The 16,163-nt window shown below is 42.8% G+C and overlaps 1 protein-coding gene across 6 annotated transcripts in view; it reads right to left on the bottom strand.

The window, feature by feature from the left end:
* The window catches only part of Syne1 (spectrin repeat containing nuclear envelope protein 1), a 290,715-nt gene that overhangs the window by 112,297 nt on the left and 162,255 nt on the right, over positions 1–16,163 (bottom strand). For all 6 annotated transcript variants that reach the window (XM_045158726.1, XM_045158729.1, XM_045158728.1 and 3 more), the window contains exons 64-68: positions 15,641–15,742; positions 10,620–10,739; positions 7,559–7,759; positions 3,923–4,096; positions 295–426 (exon numbers count right to left, since the gene is read on the bottom strand). In XM_045158726.1, coding sequence (XP_045014661.1) covers positions 295–426; positions 3,923–4,096; positions 7,559–7,759; positions 10,620–10,739; positions 15,641–15,742 — 729 coding nt within the window. The remainder of the gene's footprint in view (positions 1–294; positions 427–3,922; positions 4,097–7,558; positions 7,760–10,619; positions 10,740–15,640; positions 15,743–16,163) is intronic.

Here is a 16,163-nt window from a genome sequence, read left to right as displayed (position 1 = left end):
GCCTATCTACCTATCTATTTTGTAGGGCTGTGAGTCCAACTCAGGGCCTCATGCTTGCTAGGCAAACCTTGTACAACTGAGTTATAGACCAGTCCAAGAAAGGCTTTTAAAAAATAGTATGCTATTGATAATACAAACACTATCCGTTAATGTCAGCAACTTGAAACATAAGTAAAAGCATTTGATGAAACGTCTGATCATAAACTTGTTCACATTCTGTAGAAATATTGGCAGATTTCTAAAGGAAACGTGACCGACCGCCTCACAACCGGAGAACACCCTTGGAATCCTGACCTGGTAAAGGGTCGTCCTTTCCATGAGCCTGTCCTCGCTCTCCTCCACCAAGCCCACACTCGGGATGCTGTTTTCCACCACCTCCAGCTGTCTGCTGAGCTCCTGGAGGTCCTCATCCAGATGTGTCCACGTCTAACAACACAACATTAGTCTATGAGCTCACAAGTCCTCACAGAGTAAAATATGGTGATCCTACAGTGACCCCAGCATGTAGGATGTTGAGGCAGGAGGACCATTGAGTCTGGTTACATAATGAGACTATGTTTAGCAGAACAAAAGAAACAAGCAAAAAGAACAATATTCATTTTTTGTTTGTTTTTAGAGAAAGAGAGAAAGAAAGAGAGAGAGAGGGGGAGACAGTGAGAGAATTGTGTACACAATATGCCATTGGCAAATTCTCTTGTAAATTATGTCAAGGAATGCTTAGGCTGGTGTTGGCTTTAAGAAGCAAAATATGGCTGCAAGCAAGTTGTCAGGCGATGGTCTTTATAAGCATTGTAAGTGGGCACTAGTGCCTATGGCTAAACTAGCTGTATGGGTATGGGAACAGTACTAAAATTCTCTGAACTTTTTTTTTTTTTTTTTACAAATTAATGTGGTAATAATAAAGGCTATTTTCTCCCCCACGAGCACTAAATGAATGTGGGATGGCCCCGTAGCTTCATATGTTTTGAATACTCAATCCCCAGCTGGCAATTTGGTAGATAGAGCCTTGCTGGAGGAGTGTTGCTGAAGGCTGGCTTTGGGAGGGCTACAGTCTCTCACCCCCTCACCAGAGCTCAGCACACTCTTGCTACTTTCTACCAGCTGCTGTGACAAGATGTGATGCCCAGCTTCTGCTCTACCATCCTCTCCCTGCTGTGCTGAAACCTCCCCCTCGAGACTCAGCCACACTAAGCCCTTTCCTCTCATCGCTGGACTTGGGTTCGGTGCTTTATCCCAGCAATGAGAATGGAACTCCAGCTGTGTGGTCAGGTTCACCTCCTTGAGAAATTTGCCTTCCAGGTGCTAAAGCCAAGCTTACATGGCATGGTTTCTGGCTCTGTCACTGACTACCTTGGCAACATATCACTCCTTTAGACTCGTCCCTAAAAGAGGGATTCACAATGCACCTTATAGGCTATGGTAAAACCTGGATAATTTCACATCAATGCGAGATACATAGCTGGGAGGCAGACATATCACTAAACAGTAGCTATTGAGATAAGGATTTAAACATAAATTTTTTCTTGTTTGGTATTTTTTAATATAAATTTTATTTATTTATTTTAGAGAGAAGGAAAGAGGGACAGGAAGAGGCAGAGAGAGAGAGAGAGAGAGAGAAAGAAAGAGAGAGAGAATGGGCTTGCTAGGGCCTCCAGCCACTGCAAACGAACTCCAGATGCATTCACCCCCTTGTGCTCTGTGCTCTGGCTTATGTGGGTTCTGGAGAATCGAATCAGGATCCTTTGGCTTTGCAGGCAAACGTCTTAAATGCTAAGCCATCTCTCCAGACCCTGATATTTTTTAAGTTTAATATTTATTGCACAGCCTGACAAACACATTAAGTAATAATATGTTGTATGTTTTAAAAATCTCTAAGTACATTTCCTTTTTTAGCTTTATTTATTATTTACTTGTACATGTATGTCATTCAAAATAAACATATGATAAATATATCAGATATAACCAGCATATAAAACTAACTTTTAAATCAGTTAAAATACGATTTTATTACACTTCATAGTTGCAATCGAATCCCTTCAGTATCTTTTCAAAAACTCTAAATATCTAATATTAAATCAGGACAAATCAACTTTAACATTATAAATACATTATATTTTGTCTATATATTTTAAATTGGCTGTAAAAACTCACCCACCATGGCTCAGGAAATTTTGTGGGAGGGGAGGTGGAAAGATCGTAAGAGCCACAGGTTGACACATCATGCCCAGAGGCATTCCTTCCCTACAAAAATAACTGACTGCTGCTCCCACAACACATAAACTACAACCCCATGGGGAACATATGAGACCCCACTGAGAAGTGTCCCCAACAGAATGGCAACAGGGACAAGGGAAAAGAGGATACCAACACATGATGTATCCATACTAAATATGTTTTTAATAATAATAATAAGAAGAAGAAGAATTAAAAAGAATAATTTTGATTAAAGTGTGAAGACATTAAGACAATATATAATTATTATATCATTTTGCTATGAAGGTATAATTCAAATATTTTAAAATATAAAGATAAATGTGTTATGATATATAATACACTATGGAATTCAATGTCTAAATTGTTCAGAGTTAATAAGCTATATTGGCCAAGGGAACAAGATAGTATTTAGAAAAGTATAAATGAGTTGTGGGTCATCCACGTGGGATGGTAATGCTGAGAAAGTGAAAGAGATGGAAGAGGAGTAACATTATAACTTCTTAACTTTTGTAGGAAAGAGGAATGATAAGGAATCTGAAACAGTTCAAGGCAACAGATATAATTATTAAGCCAAGGAGGAGAATGATATTCCAATGATGTCCCACATTTTACATAGGGCTGTGGGTAACCAAAGAGCCTCTACTGTGCACCTGGTTAGTGTTCAAGGTCATATACTTGCAGTGAAGCTAAGATGTGTGTCCAAATCTCTCTGAATCTAGATTAGTGGTCTATAAACTCTCTCTGCAATGGGCAAGATAATAAACCTTGGAGATTTTTGGATCATACAGTATCAACCACAAATAGTCATGTCTGTCCTTGTATAGAAGGTGGCTTTAGATAAACATTTAAACTGATAAAACTGTATTGTGTTCCAAATAAACAAAAAAAGGACACATTTGGATCATGGACCACCTCCTTGTTCTAGATTTTAGGTCCTCATTATAAATGGCATCCTCTTTTCTGAGTACCTAAAACATTTAGTGTATAAAATGCTCTTTTCTCCCATGTAAAGATTTAAAGAACTATGTCATGTTTGCCCATTACTTGATTTTGTTCTCAGTAGACTCTGAGATCAATGAGGGTAGAGTCCTAGAGACATTGCTTTTTAGGTCTCCAGTGCCCGAGAATCTGGTAGCAACTTGTTAAATGTCAAATAAATAGATATTAAATCCCTTTGTTTATAATGGATGAGTGAATGGGCATGACTAGCAGCAAAAGAAAATGAAATTTCACAATAATCTGTAACAGGCAGGAGAGTAAATTTGACCTATAACCACAGTGAACGTCCCAATTGCTATCTATGGTCTGCACCCAGATTCATATGATGATTTCAGCCCCGGGTCTTTGTGTTGTACCAAATGGACCTGTCATTGTTTTGCTACTGAAGAACAAAGATGTGGACCCTGGTGCTTATCTTCTGGCTTCTGGATTCTAGGGACAGGTCTTACCACAAGATCAAATACACTGGGGACAGAGCTAGGAATATAGTTTTACATGTTTCCCGACAGGCTTTTAGCTTGAAGGTCAAGTCGCTAAGGCTCTTCATGCTTATCCTGAGGTCAAGATGCATCTACCCGAATCACGGGTGCAATGAGTGCAGACAGGAAGTACAAAGGCGACATGGTGGCCCACAGCCACAGGAAAGGCAAACTATGGCACAAGGGAGGACCACTAGCTCGTGAGAAAGATGAAAGCCGCACAGTCTCACCTCTAGGATGTATTCCAGTTCCACGCCCCTCTTGTGAGCCCGTTTCAGGACCGCGGACGCCTGCGCCATCAGGTCTGCGTGGAACTGGGTTTCCTTTACCACTGAAAAGCCGACGATCTTTCTGAAGAGTGTTTCGGTCAAAATCATATGGGATTCCAGGCCTTGAAAGTATTCCTGCAGTTGTTCGGGTGAGAAGGGGGTCAGCAGCTCATCCACGCACTACCTCAAGGTGAGAATGCCCTTCAGCGGTGAAAGCTGACGAAACACAGCTGATGTATGAGTGTGATTCTTCCCCGTCCCCAATACCCCCACCTTAGCCCAGCCCCTCAGAGGATTCCTGTCGAGGCAGGGTCCTGTGTTTGTAATCGGCCCTTTCCCTTGACCCTACTCAAGCGGATCTTGTGCACTGTTGGGCTGAGACACTGCATCCGGAAAACAAGATGCTTCAAATGTGACCAGCTACTAAAGGGAGCTCCTCTTCCTCTAACACCTTGTCTTTTGCACTCTGACCTTTCTCATTTCCAGGACACAGTGTCTGTCTAACCTCACCACACCACAGGCCTCCTGGAGCCCTTGGACACATTGGCTGCAATGTCTCCAATGTCCTCATCTTCAACGTTACATAGGCTTTTTAATTTATTTATGACAAAGAGAAAGAGGCAGATACAAAGACAGATGAGAGAGAGAGAGAGAGAGAGAGAGAGAGAGAGAGAGAGAGAGAGAGGACGAATATGGGTATGCCAGGGCCTCCAGGCTCTGCAAATAAACTCTAGATGCTCAGACGACCTTACACAATTGGCTTACATGAGTCCTGGGAAGTCTAACCTGGGTCCTTTGGCTTTGGCAAGTGCCTTAAGTGCTAAGCCATCTCTCCAGCCCTACATGCACGGTTCATTTTCACGATGTCCTCACAGGACACGCTTAGTGTCTTTTCTTCCTCCTCTGCTGGCCTTCAGTCTGACTTCCTGCACATTTAGTGTACGATCTGCCTAGGACTTCTTGCCAAGCATATTTTGACATATGCTGATTTGGATCAAATATTGTGTTTTCACCCTCATAGGGCGGAGCAGTAAGCCTTCCATGTGGACATTAGCAGTTTCGAAATCTCACGTTTCATGTGTAACAGGTCCTGGAAGATGGAGATAGCCCCCCCCTCTAGTCTCATGGCCAATGCCATGGACAGAGTTAAAGGCTGGAAGTTGAAACTTGAATGCTTATGATTTGCCTGGGCACTCCCTGAACTCATTACCTGACAGATGCTGTTCTTATATCAACTCCGAAACTCTATGAAATGGTGATTTTATTTCCCATTTTACAGGCAAGAACATGAAGTCACGCAGTTTATGGGTCTTGCGCAAGATCACCCAGGTAGGCACAGCAGAGCTGGAATATAGACTGCGTTACACAGTCATACCGTGCTCCCCACCCAAACTACAGAAGTCTCCCTCAGAGCATGTGCTGATCAGTAGAAGCTGAAATTCATTATTATTGTTGTTGATACCTTTAGTGTTGTTATTATTATTAATTCTTTTCTGGTACTTGGAATCAAAAATCAGTGTCTCACACGTGCTAGGCAAGTGTCCTATCACTGAGCTACGGTCCCAGATCTTTTCTTTCTGAGCTTCCCAGGCTGATGTTCAATTTGTTCTATAGCCCAGGCAAGCCTTGAGATGGTGATTTTTGTCCCTCACCTACTGAGTAGCTGGGATTACAGGAGTGTGCTCCCAAGCCCTGCTTAGAATCATTAGTACTGTGTTCACAGGTGTGTGTGTGTGTGTGTGTGTGTGTGTGTGTGTGTGTGTGCTTAGATTCATTCACAAGTGTGAATCAGGTGTCTTCCTCATTCTCTCTCCACCTTTTCTCACTGAGGTGGAGTCTGTCACTTGAACCCGGAGCTTGACAAGTCAGCTAGCCAGCTTGCCCTGGGAGGCCGGGGAGGGGGTGGAAATCCTTGGCTCTACCTCCTGAACACTAGGATTGTATGCGGCCTGCCACAACGGCCTGGCTTTTACATGGGTGCTGGACATATGTACTCAAGTCCTTTACCCACTGAGCCATGGCCCCAGCCCACAGCATCATTGTTTTGAACTGAGAATTATTTGCACAAAGAATCTTACAGTTTGGAGAGAAACCTGGGCAGTCATCCAGCTCACCACACAGGGCTGCACTTCCTTTCAAAGCCCATCACCACCCCCACCCTCCACACACACACCGTGGGTTGCATTTTTCATGACCACAGGGTCTTCGGTTCCGCAGTGGCAGTATTCTACTCCTCTGAGAAGTCTTCTCCTACTGAGCTCTGCTTCTCTTCTCTTTTCTTACTCACTGAGCCTACTTTCTTGTCTGGAATAACTCAGCATGGTATTTCATTGCTATGGTCAGATTTGAGAAAAGCCAGCTGTGATCTTTAAAGCAATGCTCTCCAAGCCAAATGATAAGGCTTTTAATAAATCATAAAATTTTGGACCAGAACTTCTGGGAAAAAAAACTAGCAAAAAATACAACTCCCCTTCCCCAAATCTACCACTATAAGTTATTTAAGAGCTGTGTAATTGTACAGTGTGTTAATCATCCATTACCCAATGGTACTGTTGTGTTTTCCCTTAGGAATTCCCATGGCCGGGGAGGCTGGGTTCTACAGCAGTAAATTTCTCAGTCATTGCTAAAAGTGCAAGTCTGTGTGTGTGTGCGCACGCGTGTGCGTGCGCGCGTGTGTGCATGCACACGCACGTGTGCACATAACACGTATTTCTTACTAAGGAGTAATATCCAACCCAAGCTTGGCTTTGGAACACAGTAATGGAGCAGTTTCAGGGTTCCCAAGTCTGATGACATAGTTAAACGTCCTGACATCCCCAGGAAATTCTTTGAGGCCAACGACAACTACAGGAGAATGTGCTGAAAGGCCAGAAGGACAGACTGACACAAATACCTCTACACCAGCTGGATCTAAAAGCTGAATGGGCAGCTCCAAGAGCTGCGGGTGAGGAGCCCTTGCCACAATGACAGAGGGCAGAACAAGCACCCAAGGTTAGATGGACAAGTGGCCACAAAAGACACACCAGAGGGAAACGTTGAGCTGGGAGGCTGGGGATGTCGTTCAATTGGCAGAGCATTTGCTTAGCATAGAGGAAGCCCTGGGTTCCAGCCCCAGCAAGACATAAACTGGATGTGGTGGCTCACACCTGTAATCCTAGCACTTGTGAGATGGAGGTAAGAGGATCACATGTTCAAGGTCATCTTGCCTACAGAAGGTGTTTGTGGCCAGCTTGGGCTACATGAGATCTTGGACTTTCACTAAATGAGGCTGGACCCCTCTGAGGAGAGAACTTTGGGTTCTCCTTGGTTACCATTTATTGAGGGAGAAAGAGTGGTTTATATTAGTGAAGGATTGCTATGTAAAATTACTGGTGAAGTTAATTTTCTTTTTCTTTAATTTATGAAATTAAAAAGACATACCCCCGTCATGTCTTTGTACTATGAAGGCCAATGAGTATGAGTATACATTCACACGCCACTTTAAAGGGTCAATTATACCAGTGTTAGCTCGTAAAACTGAGACTACCGCACTGTACTCAACGTGCGTGAGGATATGAGGACGGGTTTTCGCCAACCACACTGTTTCTCTCTTCTTACCTTGTGCTTGTTGAGCAGCTGTTGGATTTCCTCCTGGGAAGACACGATGATTTTCGGGTCTCCTGCCGTCTTTTCCTGTCCCGTGTCCAGCAGGTCGGCCAGGTCTTGCAGAGCTCTTTCATACTGACTCCTGAGGGCCAGGTTTTGATTGAGACCACTCCGCCGGGAGCCGATGGTCATCATTAACTCATCATACATGTCCTGAGGAGCAAAGGCAACAACATTCACTCTTGCGTCACAAGTCACGGTATGGCTCAACTCCAGGAGCCCGTTCCTGCCGGGCCTATGACCTCACCAAGGAAGCTCTACGGTACGTGTGCTACAGGGATGCTCTGCATGGAGGCTAAAGTCCTGTCTTTCTTATGAGCCTTGTCTTGAGAAGTCCCTTCATAAAAGAGAAGTCCTAGACTTCTTTCTCTCTGTCTTTAATATCTATTTGCAGGATTTTGGCCTTGCTATGGTTTGATATTCCGTAGTTCAATTTCTCTCCCTGATTTTGTTTTGGTGTTCTTATATATTTCTGTTTTTTGTTGCTTTATTTTATTAACTTATTTTTATTTCATTGAGAAAGAAAGAGGCAGAGAGAGAGAGAGAGAGAGAGAAAGAATATGGGTGTACCAGGGTCTCTACCCACTGCAAACAAACTCCAGACACATGTTCCACTTTGTGTACCTGGCTTACATGGGTACAGGGGAATCAAATCTGGGTCCATAGGCTTCATAGGTAAGCACTTTACCTGCTAAGCTATCTCTTTAGCTCCTTGTTTTAAATTTTTATTTTGATTTTAACTAATAAAATGAAGCACAGAAGAAAAAGAATTAGACTTTTTAAGATGGGGCAAAAATTCATTAAATAATGCAATATGTAAACATCTCAACTATTCGGAGAAATGTAAAATTAGAGTCTTAGCTCACATCATGTAAAAAGATATCATTTATATCAATTAAAAAATAAAAATAAGGCTGGAGAAATGGCTTAGCATTTAAGGACCTTGCCTACAAAGCCTAAGAACTCATGTCTGACTCTCCAGGTCCCACATAAGCCAGATGCACAAGATGACACAAGAGTGCAAGGCCATACATGCCCACTAGGTGGTGCACTCATCTGGAGTTTGACTGTAGTGGCTGGAGGCCCTAGCACGCCAATTCTCTCTCACACACACAAAATATTAAATTAAATTAAAATTAAAAAATAAAAACAGACAGCTGGGGATGTAACTTAATAGTACAGTGCTTGCCTAGCATGCACAAGGCTCTGGGTTCAATCACTAACAAAGAAACGCTAAGCAAATAAAACGTTAATTAAAAAGAAACTGAAGGAAATTGCATCTATAAAAATGAGGTGAACATTTTAATAGTCCAAACAATTTTAAAAAGTACTTCCTAGAAACAAGGGAGGGTTGGATTTCACAAGTACCTTCTCAGGATGCTGATGGTGACACGGGAGGTCAAGATGGTAAACAAACAAACAAAAAAAAAAACACACAGAAAAACATAGGGCTAAAGGACATGTCAAAGAAAACTTTGTTGTAACTTTTATAATGTTCTCAGCACTTATATAACCTTAGAGTCATCAAATAGAGTATCCTTAATATGTTTTTATTTGTCTGCCAAATCATATCGACTCTTGGACTGTCCTTCACATAAATAGCTAAATAAAGTAAGAGAGAAATTTAATGTGAATAGCAAGACACAAAGACTTAAAAGGCAATGCCTTTGCCAAATGTGATGGAGTAAACAAGTCTTTAATCTGGAAAGGCATTTAAGGTGGTGACGGTGATGCACCAAACAGAGAATTTACGGGGGCATATGGGCCTGATTAATATATCACATGGAGGTGGAGCAGCCAAGATCATTCAATCTGGAAAAGTTCAACTTTAATGCCTGTTTACGGCTATGACGTCTGACTCTTACACCTGACACAGAAGTATGTTGGAAAATGGTCTACAAGAAGTGCGAAGTAGGGGTTGTTGGCCTGTGACATCTCAAAATGTTAGCCAAAGGAATGAGACAGTTAAGTGAAAATGAGTTTTTGTGTTTATAAGAGCTGCTTTATTTTCCTAAAAGAAAGAGCTCATGACCTGACCCTTGACTCATACTGTTAAACTTAACTATTCTGCAAGAAGGGCCACGGAGGACAATCCCACTTGCTTATGTTTGTGGCTGGACAGAAATATAGACATTTTTAAAAATGTAATTCATATCCCTTAGGAGGGTAGCTACTGGAGGATTGCCCATTCTCCAGTAAATAACCTCCCAACTATGAATATGTCAGCAACCATAATTTAAACTAATAAACAAAGCACAGAAATAGGATGGTAATCAAACAGAAGGGCTGTACTAGGAGGGGAAGGGAAAAAGGTGAGTGGGGGAATCAAGATGCACTCGATACATGAATGAAATGATGCGAAAATATAATGCAACTGTGTTTTCTATGAGATGCTAAGCTTTACCGGCCTACTATCTCACTGCCCTCCCTTCCCTCCCCCCACCCCTCTCGCCCCACATAAGATTACTGCCTAGGTCTCAAGTCGAGAAAAGCAAAGGAACCCTAAATGCTATGATTTATACGTGAAGGGTTCTGAAAACATGTGTTCAAATCCTCCTGGTTTAAGTTTCTATTTGCATCAAATGGAAGCATCTATATTACATTCCAATATATATAGAAGTTAAGCTGCAGTTTTTGAAAGTCTTAGACATTTTCTAAGACGTTTCACTCTGGATATTTATTCTCTTAAATAGTTTCTGGGGAGATATGACAATATTGGATAGATAACCTTCCTTTAATAGTGGATAATGACTATTATGTTCGTAGGAACAACAGCATGGTGTTAATAATAAATGTCAGCAAAAGTAGGGCTGTTAAAAGCATGAGACTATAACTGATTTTATTGCACTGAGCGTGGTAGATGCTGTAGAAATTTTTATGTTACTTGTAAATAAAACACACCTAAAAGGGATGACTTTCATAAAGAGCTCTGAGGAAACAGGGGAGATGGTCTCTTCTTGACACCGAGTGTGGAGGTCCCCTTGAAACCGAGCTGTGTCTCTGGGGACAGTACCTGGAGCTTGGAGAGGTCCTGCAGGCCGGGCTGCTCCACCTGCAGCTTGTCACCACGCCTTTTCAACTCAGTGATTCCCGCGTCCAGTTCCTTGAGCCCCTCCTCGGCCTGCTGAATCGCCTAGCAAGATTGATACAAGATATCTCATTAAAATGCCAGGGAACAATTCTACCATGTGATATACAACTGTTGTATCTCTTTATTGTTCTTCTTACTGCTACTACAATTCATTTATAATACTTATTTATTTGCAAGGAAAGAGAGAAAGAATGAATGAGAATGGGTATACCTGGACCTCTAGCCACTGTAAATGAACTCCAGATGCATATGTATGTCTGGCTTTATGTAGATACTCAGGAATTGAACCCAGGTGGTTAGGCTTTGTAGGAAAGCACCTTAATCACTGAGCCCTCTCTCCAGCCCCCCTCAAAAGTTATTTTTCGGGGGCTGGAGAGATCGCTTAGTGGCTAAGGTGTTTGCCTGCAAAGCCAAAGGACCTCGGTTTGATTTCCCAAGACCTATGTAAGCCAGATGCAGAAGGTGGCACATGCATCTGGAGTTCATTGCGGTGTCTGGAAGTCCTGGCGCACCTATCACCTATTCTGTGTGTGTGTGTGTGTGTGTGTGTGTGTGTGTGTGTGTGTGTGTGTCTGCCTCTTTCCCGCTCTCACTCTGTCAAACAAATCAAAGAATACAAAAAAATAAAAACTTATTTTTATATATGTCCTAATTGAGCAAGTTCAACAAAACATAAAAAAACATGATCACATTCTATGCAAGGGATGAAGGTCCCCCATCATATTACGCCTCTGCTTTCTTGGGTGAGGAGGGAGGAGTCCAGGCTGAGGCTGGAAGGCTGGCAGAATAATGTCATCCTTAAACAAATAAGGGACTGTGCGGATGGCCACACCTGAACAGGAAACCACATAGAGGCCATAGGCATGAACAGATGGCTGTGTGGATAAAGTGCTGGCTGTGCCAGCCTGGCCACCCAAGTTGGCATCCTCAGGACGCACGAAGAGCCAAACACAGAATGCTAGTGTCTGTGATGCAGTGTGCCTGCACTGAGAAGGGAAACGGAGGCGAACGAATCCCAGAAGCTCACTGGCCAGTTAGCCTGACTTAAGCAAAAACAAACAAGAGAGACCTTGTCCCAAACTAGGTGGGATGAAGGGACTAATGAATTAAGATGGTCCTCTGACCCCCATTGGTGCTCCATCACACACACACACACACACACACACACACACACACACACACACACACACACGGAAAGAGACAGAGAAGAGAGATGACGTATTTGCATGCCTGGTTTCTTGAAATGCAATTGGGAACATCTTTGGAGAAGGATTTCGCGAAGGGACAGGAACGCGTAAGGAAAGCTGCTCAGGGAGCCCACACTTATCATGCTGAGGTAGGAACACCAGCAGCTAGTATGAAAATGACCGCCTCTGCTCAGCCTCGGCTGCCCAGCGTGAGGTCTGTGGAATCACCGTGAGACCTTGCCCCGCACTTCAGGAAACTCCCAGCCTAGTGGGAAGCAAAGCAAGCCAAAATATCATGAAGCACCGAACCTATGATTCAGTTCATCTTAGCTGGTCTAACTAGACTTAGGGAAGACCTGTCAGCTCAGCTGTCCTTGACAATGGAAAGAGCCTGGACTCCAGATGGCAAATCAAACACATGTGTCCAGTTGCTTTCCTTTCTTGAAAGCTCACTGCAACCACAACAAATATTTTGTTTGCTTGCGTTTTGGCACGCTTTCCTCCATAACTCTCAAACAAGGACAGGGAACCAGGAAGGAAGATAAAACCAACAAATTTCGGATGCTAGAATTCAGACAAATACAACAAAGTTGACTAACACTAAGAAAATGGAATATTAACTTAGCAAAGGAGCCACTGCACCAAACTTGAATGCTCAGGAGTCTCATGAAATTGGAGAGCTGGGAATGGGAGGTAAGGAAAGAGGACTGGTGAGAAGCTGTCCAAGGGGTGAAGTTCTCAGATCTTCATTGCACCTCACTGCCAGCTCCTCCCCAGGTGAAAGACTGGAGAATGTGAGAGAGCTTAGAGCAACGCGCAGCAGACACACAGGCAGGGTGACTCATGCCTGTGACCCTCCACAACCTGGGAGGCAGAGGCATAACAATGGCCAGTCCAAAGAAGAAAGAGAGAGAGGTGAGGAAGGAGGGGAGTGGAGAGAAGTAGAGAGAAAAATCAAGGGAGGGAGAGAAGGAAAGAAAGAAAAGGAAGGAAGGGAGGGAAGTAGTAAAGGAAGTAAAGACAGAGGAAGAAGAGAGTGAAGTAGGAGAGTGAGGAGACAGGGACAAAGGAAGGAAGGAAGAAATGGAAGGAAGGAAGGGAAGAGAAGGAAAGGAGGAAAAGAGGAGAGGGAGGAAGGCAGGCAGACAGAGAGAAAGAGAAAGAAAAAAGATAGGAAGGAAGGAAGGTAGATAGATAGATAGATAGATGGATAGATGGATGGATTGGTGGATAGCTAGCTAGCTAGCTAGCTAGCTAGATAGATCATAGATAAAAGAAAGGGAGATGGGCTGGAGAGATGGCTTAGCGGTTAAGCGCTTGCCTGTGAAGCCTAAGGACCCCGGTTCGAGGCTTGGTTCCCCAGGACCCACGTTAGCCAGATGCACAAGGGGGCGCATGCTTCTGGAGTTCGTTTGCAGAGGCTGGAAGCCCTGGCGCGCCCATTCTCTCTCTCTCCCTCTATCTGTCTTTCTCTCTGTGTCTGTCGCTCTCAAATAAATAAATTTAAAAATTTTTTTTAAAAAATTAAAAAAAAGAAAGGGAGAGCCTGAGAGAAAGGAAAGACAGGAAAGAAAGAAGAAAGGAAAGAAGTAAAGGTGAGGAGAGAGGGAGGAAAAAGAGCTAGAAGATGAAGTGACAGCACTGGACAGGAGCTGCTAAGCAGACTCAAGTTCAGGAAGCACTGCGCCCTGGCTCTGCTGCCAGTGAGAAGCGGGAAGATGTCTGTGAGGCCCATGCAGGAGGTCTCCAACTTAGACACAAAGATTTCTCCAGACACCCCACCTGTCAGTATGTCTTCAAAATGGTGAAACAGCATTTTTATATCAAGTTCCTATGAACTGTGGAGTCCCACAACCTGATGTCATAAACAACCGAAGGGCTGGAGAGATGGCTAAGCGGTTAAGGCACTTCCCTGCCAAACCAAAGGACCCAGGTTCAATTCCCCAGGACCCATGTAAGTAAGACAAATGCACAAGGTGGCACATGAGTCTGGAGTTCGTTTGCAGTAGCTGGAGGGCCTGGTACACCCATTGTCTCTTTAAATGCCTCTCTTTCTCTTTCTCAAATTAATAAATAAAATTAATTTTAAAATATTTAATAAAAATAAACAAACAAAGAACAGACAATATGCATGTTCCCAGGCACAGCTGACAGCATGAAACGCACACTAGGATCAGCAAAGCAATCAAAGGGACGGGCAGGAAGAGACACTGCCTGGGAAAATATTAAACCCCAGCCAGCAAGTTACGAGTATGCCCAGAGACACCACAAAAAAATAGTATACCCATTTTAAAAAAGAACAGAATACTAGCAAAAAGGACCATTCAGAGACTCCAAATCAGCTTAGAAAAATTGATCACATTAGAACAGAACAGCCAAACTCAGTTCAAGAGTTTGAGGGTGAAATGGAGTAAGGTCTCTGAGAAAGTAAAGAAAAAAGTAGAGAGAGATTTTTTTCCTAAATAGAGTATTGGACAAAAATGTCCAACATCTCACTGAAAAGAGTTTTATAAGAGGAAAACTGATAAAACAAAGAAACAAGAAGAATGAAATAAATCATTAGAAAAATTCCAGACTAGAAAGATGAGAGCTACCCTATCAAAAGAGCCTACTGAGTTCCCAGGCCAGCTGATAAAAATAGGCCCTCCCCAAGGCATACAACTGTGACATCTCAGAAACCCAGGGACCTTTGGGAGTTAGGATGGTGTTCTCATATTTCTCAAGTTAACACTGGAAACAAAACTATAAACTCTTGAAGAAACTGAAATTCAAACAAGTTTTGTAGAGAACCAAACTGGGCCTGTAGACTCCTGTCAGTCACCCAAAGGCAGACGTGGGGGTGACCCTTACTGCCTCTCAAGCATCCCCAGAGACTCTCCCAGGAGTCTCCAAGGTGAGTGCATGCACCTGCAAGGGTGCAAGATGGTCCCCCAGAGTGACACACTGAAAATTTGTTAGTATTAAACCATGTTTTAAAATTTTCAGTTACATAATGTGCTTGATAAAATAACATCACCCATGTTTTATAGTTTATGAAGTAAATGTTTATGTAACTATATATTTGTAGTACGCCTTTTTTATTTACTTTAGCTAATGTGATGTGTAAAACAAAGTGTTGACAGAGACCTGATTTGTGAGATCAAGTCCAGGCTCTCTCAAGACACTCTACAAGTAGCTGTCTCAAATTTATTCAACCCATCTTATTTCTCCTCAATGCTTTCATCCATGCTAACTTCAGATTAATTGGGTTACCTGTGCTTCTGCCTACGTGTTCAGAATTTTCTAGATGTGTACTACTGCTCTTGCCATTCTCGTTGCTTGATACATTTTCTCCTAAGTTACAGTTTGTTCACAGTTCCCCAAGTTCTCCATGTAAATCTTTCTGGATCCTGTCCTTGTGGGAGATATTCTGCTCCCTTCTGACTGTCCAGAACACTTCATATCATCCCAAGGGCAGTTTCACATTGTCATGGATGTGCGTGTTTGACCTCAGTATTGACAAGCAAACTCGTCCAGGTCAGTATGTCACTGACACCTTTTTCCAACCTCAAATTTCATATCCCATGCAAAAATGGCAGAATTGGTATCACACGACATAGTATTCAAACCCAATGTCTGAAAAACAACCCCAAATTATATGAGGAACAGAAATGCTACCATACACCACTCATTGGTCACCATATAGTTGAAAATTTCATGTTAAAGCCAATTATCCATGAATTTGCTCTTCTGGGAAAAATGCAGTTATAAAATTACCTGGATCTGTTCCACTATGGGCTGCTCAAACACGTTTGCCAGTTTCTGCAGAACGATGTATCTGTTGTCAGCCAGCGATGTGAACAGCACCTTCAGATCATTCTGAGGAAGAAAGCAATGGGGAGACTTAACATGTGTTTCCTGGAGTTCGGATGGTTGTAAATACCACACAGATAGACCATCCCTCGGTCTCTGTGGGAATTGTTTCCAGGGATATTTGAGTACTTTATATAAAATGCCATACTATTGTATATGACCTGGGTACATTCTCCTATATGCTTTCTTTCATTTTATTTAGTCTTTAGGCTTTTGGAGACAAGGTCTTGCCATGTAGCTCTTATCGGCCTGGTGCTTACTAGTTATCCCTGGCAGCTCTCAAACTTGGGACAACACTGCCTCACCTACCCACTGCTGGGACTATAAATAGATGTCACCATGCCTGGCCTCCCATATGCATTAAGTCCTCTATTAGATAATAATTAATATAATAATGTAAGCTTCATGCAAATAGTTGCTATTCCTG

This window comes from Jaculus jaculus, chromosome 9 (genome assembly GCF_020740685.1).
Source record: "Jaculus jaculus isolate mJacJac1 chromosome 9, mJacJac1.mat.Y.cur, whole genome shotgun sequence".
In the NCBI taxonomy this organism is placed as follows: domain Eukaryota; kingdom Metazoa; phylum Chordata; class Mammalia; order Rodentia; family Dipodidae; genus Jaculus; species Jaculus jaculus.
This window is presented reverse-complemented; position numbering and strand designations above follow the sequence as displayed.